At 42.5% G+C, this 17,866-nt stretch overlaps 3 protein-coding genes across 4 annotated transcripts in view; 1 reads left to right on the forward strand and 2 right to left on the reverse strand.

Annotated features, from left to right (window-relative positions):
• Window positions 1–317: 317 nt before the first annotated feature.
• Window positions 318–1,878, reverse strand: Gm4925 (predicted gene 4925). Its single transcript, NM_001037166.2, has one exon. It carries the CDS (start codon window positions 1,491–1,493, stop codon window positions 1,095–1,097), a length of 399 nt encoding a protein of 132 aa, NP_001032243.1. The 5' UTR covers window positions 1,494–1,878; the 3' UTR covers window positions 318–1,094.
• On the forward strand, window positions 1,697–14,871 carry Arl1 (ADP-ribosylation factor-like 1). 2 transcript variants are annotated; one of them, XM_030244800.1, is made up of 7 exons: window positions 1,697–1,762; window positions 2,047–2,341; window positions 4,320–4,457; window positions 6,675–6,756; window positions 7,868–7,979; window positions 12,684–12,862; window positions 13,800–14,871. In XM_030244800.1, the coding sequence occupies exons 2-7, from the start codon at window positions 2,338–2,340 to the stop codon at window positions 13,828–13,830; spliced, it is 546 nt and encodes a 181-aa protein (XP_030100660.1). In that variant the 5' UTR covers window positions 1,697–1,762; window positions 2,047–2,337; the 3' UTR covers window positions 13,831–14,871. The 2 variants fall into 2 exon arrangements, with proteins under 2 accessions (XP_030100660.1, NP_080135.2); NM_025859.3 differs by lacking the exon at window positions 1,697–1,762 and having other exon boundaries at window positions 2,191–2,341; window positions 13,800–13,979.
• Window positions 14,872–17,383: 2,512 nt separating this feature from the next.
• The window catches only part of Utp20 (UTP20 small subunit processome component), an 80,208-nt gene continuing 79,725 nt past the window's right edge, over window positions 17,384–17,866 (reverse strand). The window contains exon 62 of the mRNA NM_175158.3: window positions 17,384–17,836. Coding sequence (NP_780367.2) covers window positions 17,681–17,836 — 156 coding nt within the window. The 3' untranslated portion in view covers window positions 17,384–17,680. The remainder of the gene's footprint in view (window positions 17,837–17,866) is intronic.

Raw genomic sequence — 17,866 nt, forward strand, 5'->3', positions numbered from 1 at the left:
CTATAACTCCAGCTCTGGACAGCTCCAGATGTTGCTGGCTTCTGAGAGCATCGGTCCTCATGTGTACATACTTACATGCATGCCATGGGCACACAGACACTCAAGAACTATAAAAAATAAATCTACATAAGAAGGTATAAAATCAACCTGAATAAGCTTATTAATGTGGAAAATATGATGCGAATGTACAAATGCACATGCTTAACAATAACTAGCCAGCCTTAAAAAGGAAATAATCTCACGTATAAAATGAATGTAGAAGTCATCCTGCTAAATGAAATAAGCTTAGTACAAAAATCACACATTTCCACCTACGAGGGCGTTGGAAGGTTTAATTCATAAGTAGAGTCTATGGAGACAACTCCGAAGCCGAGAGCGCAATGGTGACTGTCAGGGGATGGAGCAGGGATGCAGATACATCAGTAAGATGGTACAGATTCTTTTCCAACAGGATGAACAAGTCCCTTAGATGTATAGTCACAGCATGATGACCATATTTAATAACAATACACTGCCTATTTGATAATTGCCAAATAGATCTTCAGTGTACTCAACCTACAGGAAAAGGGAATATGAGGGTTTGCCTATTTTCACGGTAATCATTTCTCTCTCATGCATATGTATGTATGTGTGTGTGTATATATATCTATATATACCTATATATCTATCTCACACTGTGCAACATACATATAATATTTTGTCAATTAAACCCTAGTAATGCAGGCCGGGAGGTGGTGTTGCACGCCTTCAATCCCAGCACTCGGGAGGCAGAGGCAGGTGGATTTCTGAGTTCGAGGCCAGCCTGGTCTACAAAGTGAGTTGTAGGGCAGCCAGGGCTACACAGAGAAACCCTGTCTCGAGAAAAAAAAAAAAAAAAGCCCCAATAATGCTAGACTAAATCTTAGGCAGTTTGTAAATTTCCAAAAAGATGACCATTTTCATTATAAACCAGAACATAATAATGCAATGTTTCCATGTGGAAGAAAACTTCCTAAAAAAGGGCTATTATTATTTCCGGCGAAAACTCAAGAGCTTGAGATAATTGTACTTTTCTGTTTTGAGAAACTTAACAGAAAATAAGCCAATTTTTTTGTTCATTTTCTGCATTTGAAGTACTCTTCAATGACATCTTTCGCCTGAGATTCTTGGCCAAAGTCCTTAACCACCACACAGCTGCAACCTATCACTTTCCGAGGTTTCCCCTTTCGATCAATTTTGCAGAGGCCTACCCATTCCCCCAGCTTCTTGTTGTCATCAACCTTAATTAGGTTGATCTGGTGCTCAGCACAGAGGGTTTCCACCAACTTGATGTACATAGGTTTATCACAATTGGATGCAAGCACACAGAGATGGGCTTGGCGCTTGCCTAAGGCTTTGGCAGCTTCGTGAATTCCTCGCGCTAGGCCATCGTGGACCAGGGCGGTCTTCAGCACCTCTTGCAAAGCCGTATTGACGTCCATGACAACTCCAGCAGCAGTGCCTTCCTTAGCCATGGCGTGGGTTACAGGTGGATCCGACCTGGAGCGCGCCTCGAGCCTCTGAGAGGCTGCGCAGAAGCAAGACGCGTTTCTAAGAATTTTAAGAAACACCAAACCCTTTCACTATCGAAAACTACCTAACTTCCAACTCAAGTTGCAGGAGGCAAGAAGTTCCCAGTTCTGCGGAGGCGGAAGGGTGGTCGGTCAGGTGGCCACCCAGAGATCAAAAATTAGACACCTCGGGTACGAGGGTGCCCCGTGTTGGTGGTATGCAGTGACTGCGGGTGAGCTTTCTCGTTATTATTACGTAACCCTGGCTCCTCCTGCGGGAATGCATTTAGAGGAAAGTGGACCGCCTCCGCAGATGTGCAACCACCGGGACGCTGCAACCAGCGCCAGCATTCTGTGCCTTCGCTTTATCGAGCTTTTATTTTCCGTTGGCCGATTCGCCACTTTATGATATCAGAATTTAACACGAAAAAGTCTCATTTTAATATTTGAGAAGGCCTTATTGTCCAGAAAAGTGGAATCAGGAAACACTTTTGTCTTAAATTTTTTTTTGTTATAGTTGTGGCGTTCATTTCTGCTACGCTCAGAGCGCCTGGGAGTTGCATCGAAAGCGCCGACGCGGACGCCCAGACCTCCGTGTCCAGCGCGCAGTCGCAGTGGCCTTTCGCCCCGGCTCCCGCCCCCGCTGGGTGGACGACGTGGAAGTTGCTGGCCGACCAGGCTTGGAGGAGTCCGCTTCGGAACCGGAGTCCGGGAGTAGCGGAGGTGGCGGCGCCCAGGCTCAACTAGGAGTCGCTGCCGAGTCCCGGCCTGTCTCTGAGGATCGGCGAGGGCGCGGCGGCGGTTCATCATGGGTGAGGAGCGTGGGAAGGGCGTCAGGCGACCGAGGGGACCGGCCGGGCCGCGGGGCAGCTCTTCGCTACCTTGGCTCTTCACCTGCAGGGAGATTCCGCCTCCCGGCTCGGTCCTTTGCACCCGCGGGGTCCGGACTGATCCCAGCCCGGCCTTTTCCCCTCATCCTGCATCCCCCATCTCGGTTGGGTAGGCGGAACGGGGCGTCGGGTGCCTGGCAGCCAGGCAGCTGAAGGTTCACCGAGGTGTCTGATCCTTCGTGGAAGCTTGGTGGCATCGGGGTGGGTGTTGGGACTGCGTCACTTCTGAGAAACCCGAGGACCGGTGTTGTTTGTTGATCCTTGCGCTGCTCCTGTCTGCTCGCCCGCTGTAGTTAGCTGTCCGTAGATATGGTGGATGGAGTTAGGTGGATTGTGAAGTCCGGTGGGACAGGGAGTGAGATGTTCATGTCGCTTCGCTGATTCGCACTTCTCCAGGTGAGGGAACTACGGTAGACGTCCGAGCGCACCCGACGGTGGTGATGCTCCGGTACAGGTGGAGCTTCTAGGAGTTGCAAAATCTTCGGTTTCTGTCAGTATTTACTCAGTTTTCTCAGAAGTGTGTGGATCCGGTGCATTATAGTTCCGTTCGGTTCTCTGTAACCTTTCGGCGTTGTTTTTCCAAATCTAGACGTCTAAACGGGCAAAAGGACTTTGTCAGGTCACACCCATTCTTTCTGTATACAGCTTGCTCCGTGTTCGCTTTTCTAGAGTGGGCAGCTTTAATTCTGCCATTCCCCTCAAATAGCAAAGTGTAATATCTCTTCCTTTCTTCCTCCTCTCCTCTCCTCTCCTCTCCTTTCCGTGTGCGTGTGCGTTTGTATGCCTACAAGGGAGCGCTGTTGGAAGTCAACCCTTAGTATGCTAGGCAACGCCCTTCTGCTGAGCTGTATAGCCCCAGCCCTTTTAAAACTTTGAGATAGGATCTCACTAAGTTGTCAAGTCTTGAACGCAACTCACTCTGCAGCCAAAGGTGGCCTCAGACTCACTGCTATTGGTTTAGCCTCCTATTGGACCACTAGCCAAAAGGCCTTGCCTTTTATTTTTAAAATTGTGTGTGTATCCGTGTATATTATATGTTGAGCATATTCTTCATATCCCCCACGTTTCCGTTTTCTCACTTTCTATTGTGAATCTTTTTTTTTTTTTCCTCCCTTTAGTGACTTTTGAAGGCAAAGTATTTGTGCCACAAATGCTTTTACATCTCAGGGTGCCTTGGGTACATAAAGGTTCCTGGGAATATTTTATAAAGTAGTGAATGTCGGGGTTTTTTTTTTTGTTTTTTTTTTTTTTTTTTTTTTTTTTTTTTTTTGTCTAAAATATGAGTTTCTAATGCACTCAGGAAACAGAGGCAGGCGGATCTCTATGTGAGTTTGAGGCCAGCCTGGTCTACATGCTGATTTCCAGGGCATCGAGGGCTGCAAAGTAAAAGATCCTATCTCAACAAATACTGCCCCCAAATAATAATAAGCAAGCAACAACAAAAGTGGTTTGTTGAGGCAGTTCTGTGGGTTAGTGGAGAGTGCCCTAAAAGTTTATATTGGTACTGCCACTGTACAGTGAGTGCTCTGTCACTCAGAGCACCCCATTGTGCCGCTTTTCCCCTGCCTGGCGCTGTGGTATCTACGGGTAAGAAGGAGACTGCACTAAGTTACCGTGTCCTTATTCTATTGATGAGAAAATGAACTGGACTCCTGAGGGGCAGTGTCTAAATGTCTGATGATGTGATCTGACTGCCTGACATTTCTCAGGACCTGGGAACTTCACGTGTTACTGTTTGCTGTTGAATAACATCTTTCATTGGAAGCAAGAGTATCTACCTGTGCCTTCAGGACAATGTTTTGATATTTAATTGGGCATATAGCTTTCAAAAGGCTAAATGTTTTGCGGACCTAATTTACAAGATGACATCAAATACATTTTTGCTTTTATTATCTTGTAGGTGGCTTTTTCTCAAGTATTTTTTCCAGTCTCTTTGGAACCAGAGAAATGAGGATTTTAATTTTGGGATTAGATGGTGCTGGAAAAACAACAATTTTGTACAGGTTACAGGTTGGAGAAGTTGTTACTACTATTCCCAGTAAGTATTGGTTTAATAACACTTTTCATGTTTCTATCTAATACAGCTTTCTGAATAAACGAGTCATATGATGGGGGTTTGTAAACTTCTACTATGGAAATGATACTGACAATGCTTAAAAAAAAAACCAAAACAAAACAGCTAAGAAGCATTTTGGTGCAATTTAAGGTTCCCTGCCTAGGTATACAAACAGGCTTCTCTGTTTAGAGCTATAGTTGGTTTAAGTCTCTAAATCGTTACTGCTTAATGAAGATACTGTCTGTCTACTGGATTTGAGGAGTCAATGAGGCGTATAAAGTACTTTGCTAACTTGTATGTTGATGGATGTAGATGTTAAATCGGTATTATTGTACACAAAGCACCTTTTTTTCCTGCATATTTATTGCCTAAATCACAGTGTAGTTTCTTCTAAGTAATTCTGTAGATCACTTTTAAAACTGGGAATTGTAGAAGCAGAGCATTTGAAATGACCTGGCCCCTGAAACCAAGGAGAAGAAACACCGGCACTGTAGTTTACCTCCCGCTTGTGGCCTCGTTATTCCTGCTGTCTTAGAAAGTTATTTGTAGAAAGTCCTTCCTATTTTACTACTTGGGGGTGGATACTCTTGGTGTTTACACCTTTTCATTTGTTGAGCTAAATTTAGAGAGATAAGATTAATATATTTTAATTAAGTTGAATCTGTAGAACTTGCTCAGGATTTTAAATTGTGTGCTTTGAATGATTCTGTTAGACATTCCCATTACGTCACTATTAAACCTTCTGGGGGTTTTTCTCTTTTGCTTTTAACAAGGAGTGTTTGGACTTTGTAGCATCTGTTATCTCCTTCTGCAGCCTTTTGCCCATTTCCTTTCCTTTGATTCTTACTTCCGAGATTCTCTCCTCTCCACATGGGCAGGTTTTGGTGGCCTCTGCAGTGCTCAGTGCTACAGGGCCTGTGGACTGCAGTGTGGGCTGTTTGCACGTGAACAGTTCTTGACGGTGGTAGACATAGACCTGCATATGCCTAGTTCTGAGGAAGACAGGAACTTGCTTTTTAGTTTGCTACTTTTGCCATGGTTTTATTTTTCAGATGTAATGTGCATGCTTACCTGCCAAATACATCATTTACCAACACATCATTAAAGATAGGAAACAAAAATCAGTGGTGGTCGTAAGTCAGTTTCACTCTGACTTTGTTTGTCTCTTTTCTGAGACAGGATTTCTTTTTATAGCCCTGGAAGCCCTGGAACTCACTTTGTAGACCAGACTGGCCGGCCTCTGCCTCCTAAGTCCTGGGATTAAAGGCCTGGCCTGACTTTTTCTTTTCTTTTTTTTCTAAGTTTAGGAAATGAGAGCAAACTTTGTACATGTCCACCCTAAGTGTTTTCAAAATTACTTTCTCCCTCACTTAGATTTTCTTTGAAAATAGTTTCTGGTTTCAGCTGTGTGGTGTCGAGGCACACCTAAGAGAGGCACACCTAAGAAGGATGGCAGACAAATGGGATGAGATATTGACTGTTGAGCTATGACCTTGTTACGAGTGAGCTCTTGAGATGCCCATAGAGGGTCTGTACGGCTGCAGCCTGTAGAGAGCATGGCTTTTTTGAATCTAGAGCCTAGTTTTCTATATTGATTTTCATTATTCACTGTCTGCCAGAGCTTCAGCTTTTTCTTTCTTTCTTTCTTTTTTTTTTTTTTTTTGGTTTTTTGAGACAGGGTTTCTTTGTGTAGCCCTGACTGTCCTGGAACTCACTTTGTAGACCAGGCTGGCCTCGAACTCAGAAATCCGCCTTCCTCTGCCTCCCGAGTGCTGGGATTAAAGGCGTACGCCACCACGCCAAGCTTGAACTTCAGCTTTTGAATCTATAACTGTACAAGACTTTCTGAACACTTAGATACCAGTGCTCAGGGTGGTTTAATAGACTTCTGGGGCTGGGGAAATCTACCTACTGCATGGATGTGGGACCATAATTGTGAGTGCACAATTATGATTCCAGCAGGGAGGAGGCAGACTGGCAGAGCAGATGTCTGGGGCTCGATAGCCAAGAGAGAGAGAGAATGAATATGAATATGAATGAATGAATGAATATGAGAGGATATTGTCTTAAGTGTTATATTAATCCAGCCCATAATGTGACGAGAAATTACAAGCAGTTGCTAAAACTCAGTGAAGTTGGACACTTTGTAAAGGTAGAGTATATTAGTTTACATATATGTTGATTTGATTTCTCTTTCAGCTATTGGATTTAATGTGGAGACGGTGACATACAAAAATCTCAAATTCCAAGTTTGGGACTTAGGAGGACAGACAAGTATCAGGTATGGTGTAAACACCAGATCATTTGGTGGTATTTAACATTAATGGCTCTTAGTGCTGACAACACTAAACCAAAATATATCTCCTGTTGGAAATTAGATATTGTCTAAAATATGGTAGAATTTGAAACTGCATATCTTCCTTAGAGCATCCAGTGATTAAAATCTAAGGAACTCAATTTTTCAGAAAAGCACTTAAATGAAAATTCTCTCACGAGAACCCGGAAGTTTGAAAAACTGGCCCCTTGTTTGGGTTTTATCCTTGTCCCCTCTGAGAGACTGTTTGGCATCATGTAAGTCCATGCAGGCTGATAGAAATGCAGGAACCTCCTGAAATCTAGTACTTGGCAAATGTCAGTGACTGGAGGACCAGCTTAGAGTATTAATAAAGTTGCTGTTAAAAATACTAAAAATACTGGTGCACATCTTTAATCCCAGCACTGGGAGGCAGAGGCAGGAGGAGCTCTGAGTTAGAGGCCTGTCTGGTCTACATATCTAGTTCCAGGTCAGCCAGGGTGAGACTTTCATAGAAAACAAAATAAAAGAGAGAGAGGGGGGGGGAGGGAGGGAAAGAGAGAGAGGAGATTGATTAGTAATACAGTCAACTGAATATTCTGTTGTTCAGTGACTCATTTTATTTGGTAAGTTACCTTTGAGATGATTATTATTATGGTTTTGTTTTTGTTATTTTGAGACAGGGTCTCTCTGTTATCCTGAAATTTGCTCTGTAGATCAGCCTGGCCTTGAAGTTTACAGAGATCAGCTTGCCTCTGCCTCCAAGTGCTGGAGTTATGGGTGTTCCACCACCTGATTTGAGATTTTTTCTAATTGTATACAATTCTACTCCTGGTTGTTATTAGTGATTAAGGACATAAAAAGTCACATTAAAATTTGTATCTTCTTATCTTGAAGTTCAAAGCTTGAAACTGTAGATTTATGTCTGTAATTTAATATTTATCACTTTTCTGTCAACCCAGTCATACTGAGAGTGATCAGAAACGGTAAATCAAGCCGGGCTGACAAGTAACCCATCTCCCATCATTGACCAAGGCCAGCATGTAAACTGACATGTCAGGTGTTTTGCAAGGAATAACATGTTTTGAATTTTTTTTAGGCCATACTGGAGATGTTATTATTCAAACACAGATGCAGTCATCTATGTCGTTGACAGTTGTGACCGAGATCGAATTGGCATTTCCAAGTCTGAGTTAGTTGCCATGTTGGAGGTAAGCAGACAGTTAAGTATGGAGGGACTAGAGGGGTCACTTACATTTGCTTACTTTTTCTTGTGTATATTATCATGTGCAATAATAATTAAAAACACTCAAAGGTATTTTCTTCCATTCTTTTCCTTTTTTTTTAAAAGATATATTTCTTGGGGGCTGGTTTAGTGGTTCAGAGCACTGGTTGCTCTCTCAGAGTACGTGAGTTCGATTCTCAGCACCTGTATGGCAGCTGGCAGTGTGCAAGTGACAACTGAGCCATCTGTTACTTGAGTTCCAGTGGATCCGCAGGCATACATGATGCATATAACATCCTCATAAAAAGTAAACATGAAAACACACACAGATACTCAGAGACGTATTTATTTGTATATTTGTTTTGTCTGCATTATGTGTGTGTACCATGTATATGCATGGTATCTGTGGAGGTCAGAAGAGAGCATCAGATGCGCTGGGAGTGGAGATATAAATGATTGTGAGCCTTTGTGTAGGCACTAGGAATCGAACCTTTGTCCTCTGCAGGAGCAGCTAGGACTCTTTTTTTTTTTTTTTTGGTTTTTCGAGGCAGGGTTTCTCTGTGTAGCCCTGGCTGTCCTGGAACTCACTCTGTAGACCAGACTGGCCTTGAACTCAGAAATCCGCCTGCCTCTGCCTCCCAAGTGCTGGGGTTAAAGGCGAGCACCACCACACCCGATTAACAAGTATTCTTAATCACTGGGCTAACTCTCCCTTAAAGATTTTATTTGTGTGTGTGTGTGTGAGTGTGAGAGAGAGAGAGTGTGTGTGTGTGTTTGGCTACACGAATGGTTCTATACGTACCTGTTGCCTGAAGAGGTGGGAAGAAGGTGTTGATTATACACAGCTGTAATCTACCATGTGAGTTTGGGAATCAAATGTGGGACCGATGCCTACATAAGCAGCAAGTGCAGTTAACCAGATCCATACCTGTAGCCCATTCTCTCTCTCTCTCTCTCTCTCTCTTCTGTGTATCTATCCTCCATCCCTTCTGTTCTTTTTATAAAGTGCATGTTTCAGCCAGGCGGTGGTGGCGCACACCTTTAATCCCAGCACTCCGGAGGCAGAGGCAGGCAGATTTCTGAGTTTGAGTCCAGCCTGGTCTACAGAGTGAGTTCCAGGACAGCCAGGGCTACACAGAGAAACCCTGTCTCGAAAAAAACCAAAACCAAAAAACCAAAAAAAAAAAAAAAAAAAAAAAAGTACATGTTACTTCCTATTGGAAAGATAGATTGAATAAAAATCCAGCCCTCTAGCTTCTTGTAATCATTTCATTAGTCTCAGAAAACTCAGAGCTCTTAATTTAAGGTAAGCCAAGTTAAGTTACTAGCTTGTGTGTGGTGGGCGTGTGTGTTTGCGTGTGTACACATTTGTACATGGAGGTCAGAACACAGCTGTGTAGAGTTGGCTCTCTTCTACCTTTATGTAGGTTCCAAAGATGTCTCTGGGGTTGCCAGGCTTAGGAGACAACTTTTACCTCATGAGCTGTCTCGTTGCCCAAATAATATGACTTTTAAAAGACTTATTTTTATGTCTTTGTCTTCGTGTTTGTGTCTGCATGTGTGTGTTGATGCCTTCAGAGGCCAGGAGAGGGTGTCAGACCCCTCGGGGTGGAGTTGCAGGCAGTTGGGAGCCACCTGTTACAGGGGCTGAGAACTTGATTCTCTGGAGGAGGAGGAGCGCTCTTGAGCCCTGAGCCACCTCTACGGTTGGTTCTGCCTTTAAAGAGTCTTACTGTTGGATAGTTTGGAAAGATGCTGTGCATTTCTGGGTTGCCGGGGCTTTGCTTGTCGCTGAGCTCCTGTCTCTGAGCCCGACGAGCTTGCTTCAGTCACAGAGCCTCATCCTCTACCCTGTCTCAGACATCTTTGCTTTGTTACCCTCTCTTCTGAGGCACGATCTTGTTTTGCAGTCAGCTTTTGTTCGGTTGGTTTGCCATTTTTTTGAGATAGGGTTTCTCCATGTATCCCTGGCTGTCCTGGAACTCCGCCTGCCTCTGCCTGCCATGCTAGGATTAAAGGCATGCTCCACCTCCACCCGGCCAGTTGTGTTTGTTCCTGAGATACAGTCTTACTGTGTAGCCCTGGCTACCTTTGAATTCACAGGAATCCACCTGGCTCTGCCTTTTTTTTTTTTCCCTCTGTGTAGCCCTGGCTGTCCTGGAACTCACTCTGTAGACCAGGTTGGCCTCGAACTCAGAAATCTGCCTGCCTCTGCCTCCCGAGTGCTGGGATCAAAGGCGTGCGCCACCATGGCCAGCTCTGGCTCTGCCTTTTAAGTGCTGGAATTAAAGGTCATTATGCCCTGCAATTCCTGTTTTTAATGGTTTGGGGGGTTGAATTTAGAGCCTTGTACATGCTAAACAAGAGTTCCACCATTGAACTGTATCTCTAGCTCAAAAACTGGATACATTTTATTTACTGAGATCACTTATAATTTATTGTCTGGCTAAGCAAATTTAGAGCATTCATTAAATAAAGAACTGAAAGTAATTATGCTTTGATTCATTTAATAACAGTCAAATAGAATTTGCTCTGGAAAATTAAACAGATATTTCCTTTTTTTTTTTTTTTTTTTTTTTTTTTTACAATTCCAACTTTTCTAGTTATTTGATGCTTAAATACCAGTTTTAGGCTACTTGGTACTTAGGTGTATTAGTCACTTTTTATGGCTGTGGTAGACCACTGTGACCAGGGCAACAATAAAAAAGTTTATTGGGGCTTATGGTTCCAGAGGTTAGAGTCTAGGATGGAGTGATGGCATCAGAGCAGAAGTGGGAGGCCGAGAACTCAAATCTCACACTGCAAGCAGGAACCAGGAAGAGAAATTTGAAATGGCACCATTTCTTTCAAAGCCAGCTCCCAGGGAGTTCCCTTTTCCAGTTGGGCCACACCTCCCAGCCCTCCTCAAACAGCACTTCCTGGTGGGGCCCATATTCAGATGCCTGAGACTAGGTGAGGGGACATTCTCATTAGAGATCACCACACTAGCTAGGTAAGTGCTTTCTCTGGGGAGGACCGTGGATTTGTAATTTCTTAGACTATCAACTTTGTAATGGTGTCAGAGTTGTAAGTCACAAAATTAATAGTTTCAAACCTGTGTTTAACTATTTTTCAGTGTAGCACCCTAGTGATGAGCTTCTTAGATCAAATTAAAGTATACAGATTTTGTTTTGTTTTTTGAGACAAGGTTTTACCTTGTATAAGGCCACCATAGTGGTTTTTAATTCATAGAAGTATTCCTGCCTCAGCCTCCCAAGTAATAGGATAACAGGTGTGTGCCACCATGCTTGCCTGGGTATAAGGAATTAGTTTTAAGGAACTGTGAAATTGCTTTTGGTATAAAGGATTTTTTTAATTAAATATTTTGTTTTTTTTGAGGTTATAATACAATGACACCATTTCTCCTCCACTTTCTTCCCTCCGAGCACTTCCTTACACTTCTCGCTCTCTTTAAAACTCTTGACCTCTGTTTTCTTCAGTTATTGCTATATATAATGGATTTTCAAAACAGCAGCTTTATTTAGGTCTGGTTCACTTTATATAAAGTATCGTTTCAAAGAAACCAATTATTAACTTCAATTTATAATTTTTGGGTTGCACAAGATTGTTAATGAAGTCAATTGCAACATTAGGATTTGATTTATAAACTCTTCCAGAGGTGGACCTATAATTTCAGATGCGTGCTTCTAATTCTGGTATTTGGGAGGCAGGAGGATCATGAGATGAGGCCAGCCTGGACTCCATCCAAGGCAGACTGCGGCTCAGTAGGATGCTGACGTAGCTTGAGATCCCTCACCTGTTAGAGCAAGAACCGCAGGTCACAGTGTTAGGAGATAGCTTTTTCCATCAGCAGACGCTGGGATGTAAAATGTGGGGCCAGTGCCAGTTTATATTGTTGACCTTAAAACAAACACAAAGGCAGTTTAGGTTTTGCCTTCTTTGTAGGCATAAATTCTAAATGAAATAACTAATGTGTGAAAATGGAAATTAGCCACAGGAGTGAGTAGGTGAATGTACTTAAGATTTCTGGATTGGGAACGCCTTTCTGAAACCTTGAGAAGGGTTTACGAAAGAATAGATTTAATTATAATCAAACCCCTCAAATTTAGATATGATAATATCAACAAATAAAACAGGAAATCAGGACTAGCAAGAACTCATTGAGGGAAGATTCACAGTTCTTTCTTTATGATAGGGTCTTGCTTTTAGCCTCTGCTGGCCTGAATTTGCTTGCTGCATACCTAGGCTAGCCTCAGACTTGATCTGTTTGCCCTGCCTTCCAGTACAAGATTGCTCTTCTGTCTTTCTTACTCCAGTGTTTTGGACACTTCTGTTTTATTTAGCATGTGTTGGGTGTCCAGGGTGGGTTTGACATTGTTCTTGAGTGTCACAAGTCTCTGCGTGTGTGCACTTCCCTTTATCCCTTCCTTGTTCCACTTCCACTCCATTCGCTCCCTCCCCATCCAGCCTCCCTCCCCACTCTGCCTTCCTCCCTCCCCAGTCTGCTTCTCTTCCACTTCATGTCTGTTTGTCTTCTTTTCTTTTTTTATGACCCAATGAATTTCATTAGAGTTGTTTATAGGAACATGGACACACAAACACATATATTCTTCAACACAATGTCTTTATTGATATTTTTCCCCCAAACTCCAGGATGCGAATTAATTAAAATGTTTTCCATTTTATTTAGGAAGAAGAGCTGAGAAAAGCCATTTTAGTGGTGTTTGCAAATAAGCAGGACATGGAACAGGCCATGACACCCTCAGAAATGGCAAATGCTCTTGGGTTACCTGCCCTGAAGGACCGGAAGTGGCAGATCTTTAAAACTTCAGCAACCAAAGGCACTGGCCTTGATGAGGCAATGGAATGGCAAGTATCGTGTGTGAAGGCAGCTGTGCTGTGAGGGAAGCTACCTATTGGCAAGAGTTTAGCATGTAGCCCAGGATAGATCTTGCTTCCAGCCTTACTGTGGAGCTTACCAGTGTGCTTTAACATCTGGCCTGTGATGCAGTGTTGGTTTTTTTGAGGATGACATTTAGATAGCAGCTCATTGGCAGCTCTTCCATCCGTTCTTCCACTGCCTTCATATGTCTTTCAGCACACTTACATGACTACAGTTACTAGGTAAGCTGGCTCTCTGATTTTTTTCCCGTCTTCCAGAAATTAAGCTAAGGCTTGCTTCTTGTCAAGCATGCTGGCACTCCACTCCAGCACTTGGGAGATTATGCTGGACAGTTACTATGAGGTTGAGGCTAGCCTGGTTTACTTAGAAAGATCAAGGCCAGCTAAGGCTACATAGTGAAACTCTGGTGCAATCCCCTCCATCTAAAAAAGGATTATCTATGATCCCACCACCTTACCTTGAAAATGAAGTTCTGTGCCCTTGTCACAGACCAGAGACACAGTGTTTGCTGTCTTAGTTTATAGCTGTTCCGCAGATGTATTGACTCCAGCTTGTTGAGAATATAAATCAGTTTTTACTTCTGAATTGTGCATATGGACAACCCAGTAGTAACAGCAGAATATAGATACCTGGCACTCAATTTGACTGTGCCTGCTTATAATCTCAACACTTTGGAGGCAGAGGCAAGAAGGAATTCAAGGCCACCTTCGGGTACTTGGTGAGTTCAAAGTTAGTTCAAAGTTTGTCTCAGAAAAGGCAGAATAAATAAAAATCAATAGATACTTAGTAGATAGTAATCTTAGTCTTTGTACTCTACCTCCATTGCAAAATTTATATTATTGCCGTTCATACTTTATACTTTAGAAGTTAGTTTTGTTAAACTGTTGCCCTTTGTTTCTCCAGGTTAGTTGAAACCCTGAAAAGCAGACAGTGAGCCCATTCACGTCAGCGCCTGTGAGCCAACGCTACATCACATACTCATTGGAAGCAGTCAGGTGTGCTTCCTGTGACTGCTGGAGCTGTGCGATTCTGGCATAGACAGACCTGCCTGACTTCAATATTTGTAATAAATATAAAAACAAGTATTTGGTGAGAGGGTTAGCTTGATTGAATCACCCAAATGGTTTATGTAATGTAAAATATTTCTTCCTGGTTTTCATGTGTTAAGGTATATATTCTATTTGTATGGAATTCTTACTCAGATACAGTTCTATTAAAGAATGTATACTCTTAGGGGGAACCCTCCTATTTTTAAATTAGTGGTTGCATCTTGTTTGTATAAACACTAATATTTAGCTCAGACTCTTTCCCCCTTAAAATGAATTAAGGCTTTCCAAAGATTAGTCTTAGCAAAGTAGATTAGAAATACAGTGTATAATCTTCATTTGCTTAACTGACTAGTTTATTTTGTTGGCTCACTTTACTGACTTATGTTATTTTACAGTACTTATACTTGTCAAAAGAATTTTGTGTATGTTGATCTGAACTTTGTACAGGAACTCTGTAAGGAAGGTGGGGTTCTGCTATGTTGCTTTGCCAGGCCCTATACAGTGAGGTAGGGTAGGGTTCAGAGTCAGGCTTGTGGGTCAGAAACTTGTGTCCTAAATTATACTATCTCCGGATATACCAACACTGGGAACATAGACACCTAGGTGTGGTGGCACACACTTGTAGTCCTAGTACTTAGGAGACAGAGGTGGGAAGACCCAAGAGTTCAGCTTTGTGGTGAATCTGAGGCCAGCCTGGGCTGCTTGAGACTATGTCTCAAAACAAAACAAAAAAACAACCAACCAATCAAAAAAATTATGCTCAAGTAGTTATGGATTTCAAAGTAATGTTTATATAAACTTGTCTATGCTAGTAAAATGATAAGGGATACGGTCCACACTATCCCAAATGGCTGTTTGATGAATTCACAACACAATACAAAACCTTCACATGAAAAGAAATAAAAAGCAATTTTAATAAGCAGTAACGAGATGTCTTTAGTGTCTTCCATTCATTTACCTTCGTTAATAAGATGTCTTTACTATCTTCCATTCATTTACCTTGGTATGAAATTGGCTAAAAATAAAAATCTTACTGGTTCTGTAGCAAAAATATTCCTAGTTTTAAAGATTAGGTATACTGTGTAGGTTTTAAGATTGTGTTCTAAGGAATTTTCTGAACAGTAATCTACCACAGTGAGCAGCATGGTCCATATGTGTTACTAACGCTGTGGCTCTTTCAGTAAATTGGACAACTGGCATTTAAAAATATGGCATTGGGACTGGAGAGATGGCTCAAAGAGCACCGACTGATCTTCCAGAGGTCCTGAGTTCAATTCCCAGCAACCACATGGTGACTCACAACTATCTGAAAATGGGATGTGAGGACAGCAACAGCATATGCACATATATAAAATAAGTCAATCTTTGAAAAAAAATTAGGCATTGATAGAGACTTGGGCTCTAGCCTTTTCCTGCCATACATGTGGTAAGTGAGTGGGATCCAAGCTCCACGCTGGCCTCAAACCCCCAGTGCTCCTCATGTCTGCTTCCTGTAGCGCTGAAGTTGTGGCTGTGTCACCACTGTAGCCAGCTTGGGATTCATAACCTTTTTGTTCTTGCCTCTACTTACAGTTGAATTTATTTGAAATCTTTTTAGGAACCCCCTTCCTCCAGGCACAGTTATTCTCAGTGTGACTGATCAACACAGAATGAACAACGGGCAGAGGCTTTTGTCTTTGTGTGAATACCAGTAGCTATACAGTTGGTCATTCCATTTCATTGGGATATATTCATACTTGAGGTCAGCAGTGGCTCAGTAGATTGTTTGGTATGGAAGGATGAGCATCAATGTCTTATAACCAGCACATGTGTAAAAAGCCAGACATCTTCCAGCCCAGTGCTGGAGACAGTCTAGCTAGTCTTGAAATGACAAGGTCCAGTGAGAATCCTGTCTCATAAAGTAAGGTGGGATGTGCTTGAAGATGGAAATCGTCAACTCCTATGACCTTCACATCTACACACACAGATAAGTGGACCCCTTGCCCCCTAATATATACCTCAAAATAATATTTAAGTTACAGATTTAGGCAGATTCAACCTTAGAAGCAACTGGCAAAGCTTCAGGGAAACCATACACTAATTTCTGTTTCTTGTTAGTTGTTTGCTCCATTTTAATTATGAGGTTTTTGCATATAAGCAGAATGTGAAAACCTGAAGTAGTAGAACACTAAATTTTACAAATGGTGAGTGCCGTTTAAGGCCTCTGCCAGCACACAGTGGGTCTGAAGCCTTGTCCTTCTCAAGACTCTCTTCAAGTACTGAAATCATTCTCTTCGTTCACCCACATATGTTCTACAGAACCATATATATGGTCCTTTTAAAAATCTCTCTATCTTTCTAGTATAAGTTAAAATGTTAACCACTGAGCCATCTGGAAGGAAAGCTTGTGATAGTGGAAATTCTCGTGTTCCACTACCGATAGCACTTTCGTCTTTGACACATACAGGACAAGCTCTTACTGCATCTTTTTCTAAAAGTGCCTTGCTTTGTTGGTTCACTACCTTGTCTTCCATTTAAGTTTTAGAATTGGAGCCGGGCGTGGTGGCGCATGCCTTTAATCCCAGCACTCAGGAGGCAGAGGCAGGCGGAATTCTGAGTTCGAGGCCAGCCTGGTCTACAAAGTGAGTTCCAGGACAGCCAGGACTATACAGAGAAACCCTGTCTCGAAAAACCAAAAAAAAAAAAAAAAAAAAGTTTTAGAATTGGCTTTATTAATTAGCTTATGAATTTTTGGGGGGTTTTGCTTTTATATGCACCTAACCAATGGGATGAACTTGGGGAAAACAGCATTTAATGATACTAAACCCACCAGTATGGCTGCATCTATTTGCACAGATTTCTAAATGCCTCTGACAAGTTTATACGTTATCATACTTTGTCTTACTTGTCATCCCCCTCATACACACCTGAGACAGGGTTTCTCTGTGTAGCCCTGGCTGTCCTGGAACTCACTCTGTAGACCAGGCTGGCCTCAAACTCAAGAAATCCGCCTGCCTCTGCCTCCCAAGTGCTGGGATTAAAGGCGTGCGCCACCACTGCCTGGCTACTGGTTTCTGGTCTCTTTTTTTTTTTTTTTTTTTTTTTAAAGATTTATTTATTTATTATATGTAAGTACACTGTAGCTGTCTTCAGACACTCCAGAAGAGGGAGTCAGATCTTGTTACGGATGGTTGTTAGCCACCATGTGGTTGCTGGGATTTGAACTCTGGACCTTCGGAAGAGCAGTCGGGTGCTCTAACCCACTGAGCCATCTCACCAGCCCTGGTCTCTTCTTTATATATTTGTTTTTTGAGGCAGGATCTATGTTTTCAAACTCAGAGATCATTGCCTCTGACACCAGCATGCTGGAATTAAAGGTATGCAACACCCCACCAAGATTTTTGTGAAAAGGTTGGCTTTAAATCATGTCATGTTGTATCATAGTCTTTCAGGCAGGAGTAGCATATAAAACATTTTAATTAAAAATACAAGTATGGTTACATAAAATATACATTACAAATCTATGCCAAAGTTTTAACTTAATTTCTTTTGGTTGAGACCTGGTCTCTGTCCAGCTGCTCTGAAGCTTGTGGCAATCCTCTTGTCTGAGCCCTCCAAGTCCAGAGATTACAGGTGTTAAGCCACCACACCCACCGCCCAAAGCTTAGCATAGGGACATTCAGCCCAGTACCCTAACGCAGGACAATCAGGTTTTCACCCTGGTGGAACCAGCTGAGTTAATGCACACGAGAGACCTCACTCCACCATTGCTAAGTCTCTGAGGCTGTGGGACTTTTGTCTCTTGGCTTTATAGCCGGGGCGCAGGAACTCTATCTTCCTCTTCTTTGCTTCACTCTTATTTTTATGTTTCTTCAACTTCTTCTTGGCAGCAATATCGGGATTAGTTACAAACTTGAAGAGAATCCAGAAATCTTTCATTAC

The sequence above is a fragment of the Mus musculus genome, chromosome 10 (assembly GCF_000001635.26).
Source record: "Mus musculus strain C57BL/6J chromosome 10, GRCm38.p6 C57BL/6J".
Taxonomy (NCBI): Eukaryota; Metazoa; Chordata; class Mammalia; order Rodentia; family Muridae; genus Mus; species Mus musculus.

What these genes read in the sequence shown, in the direction of transcription:
- Gm4925 (NM_001037166.2), bottom strand. Translation starts at nt 1,493, where the DNA reads ATGGCTAAGGAAGGCACTGCTGCTGGAGTTGTCATGGACGTCAATACG.
- Arl1 (XM_030244800.1), top strand. An exon ending in GGAGGACAGACAAGTATCAG is followed by an intron (nt 6,757 to 7,867) that starts GTATGGTGTAAA and finishes AATTTTTTTTAG; the next exon opens with GCCATACTGGAGATGTTATT. An exon ending in AGTTAGTTGCCATGTTGGAG is followed by an intron (nt 7,980 to 12,683) that starts GTAAGCAGACAG and finishes CATTTTATTTAG; the next exon opens with GAAGAAGAGCTGAGAAAAGC.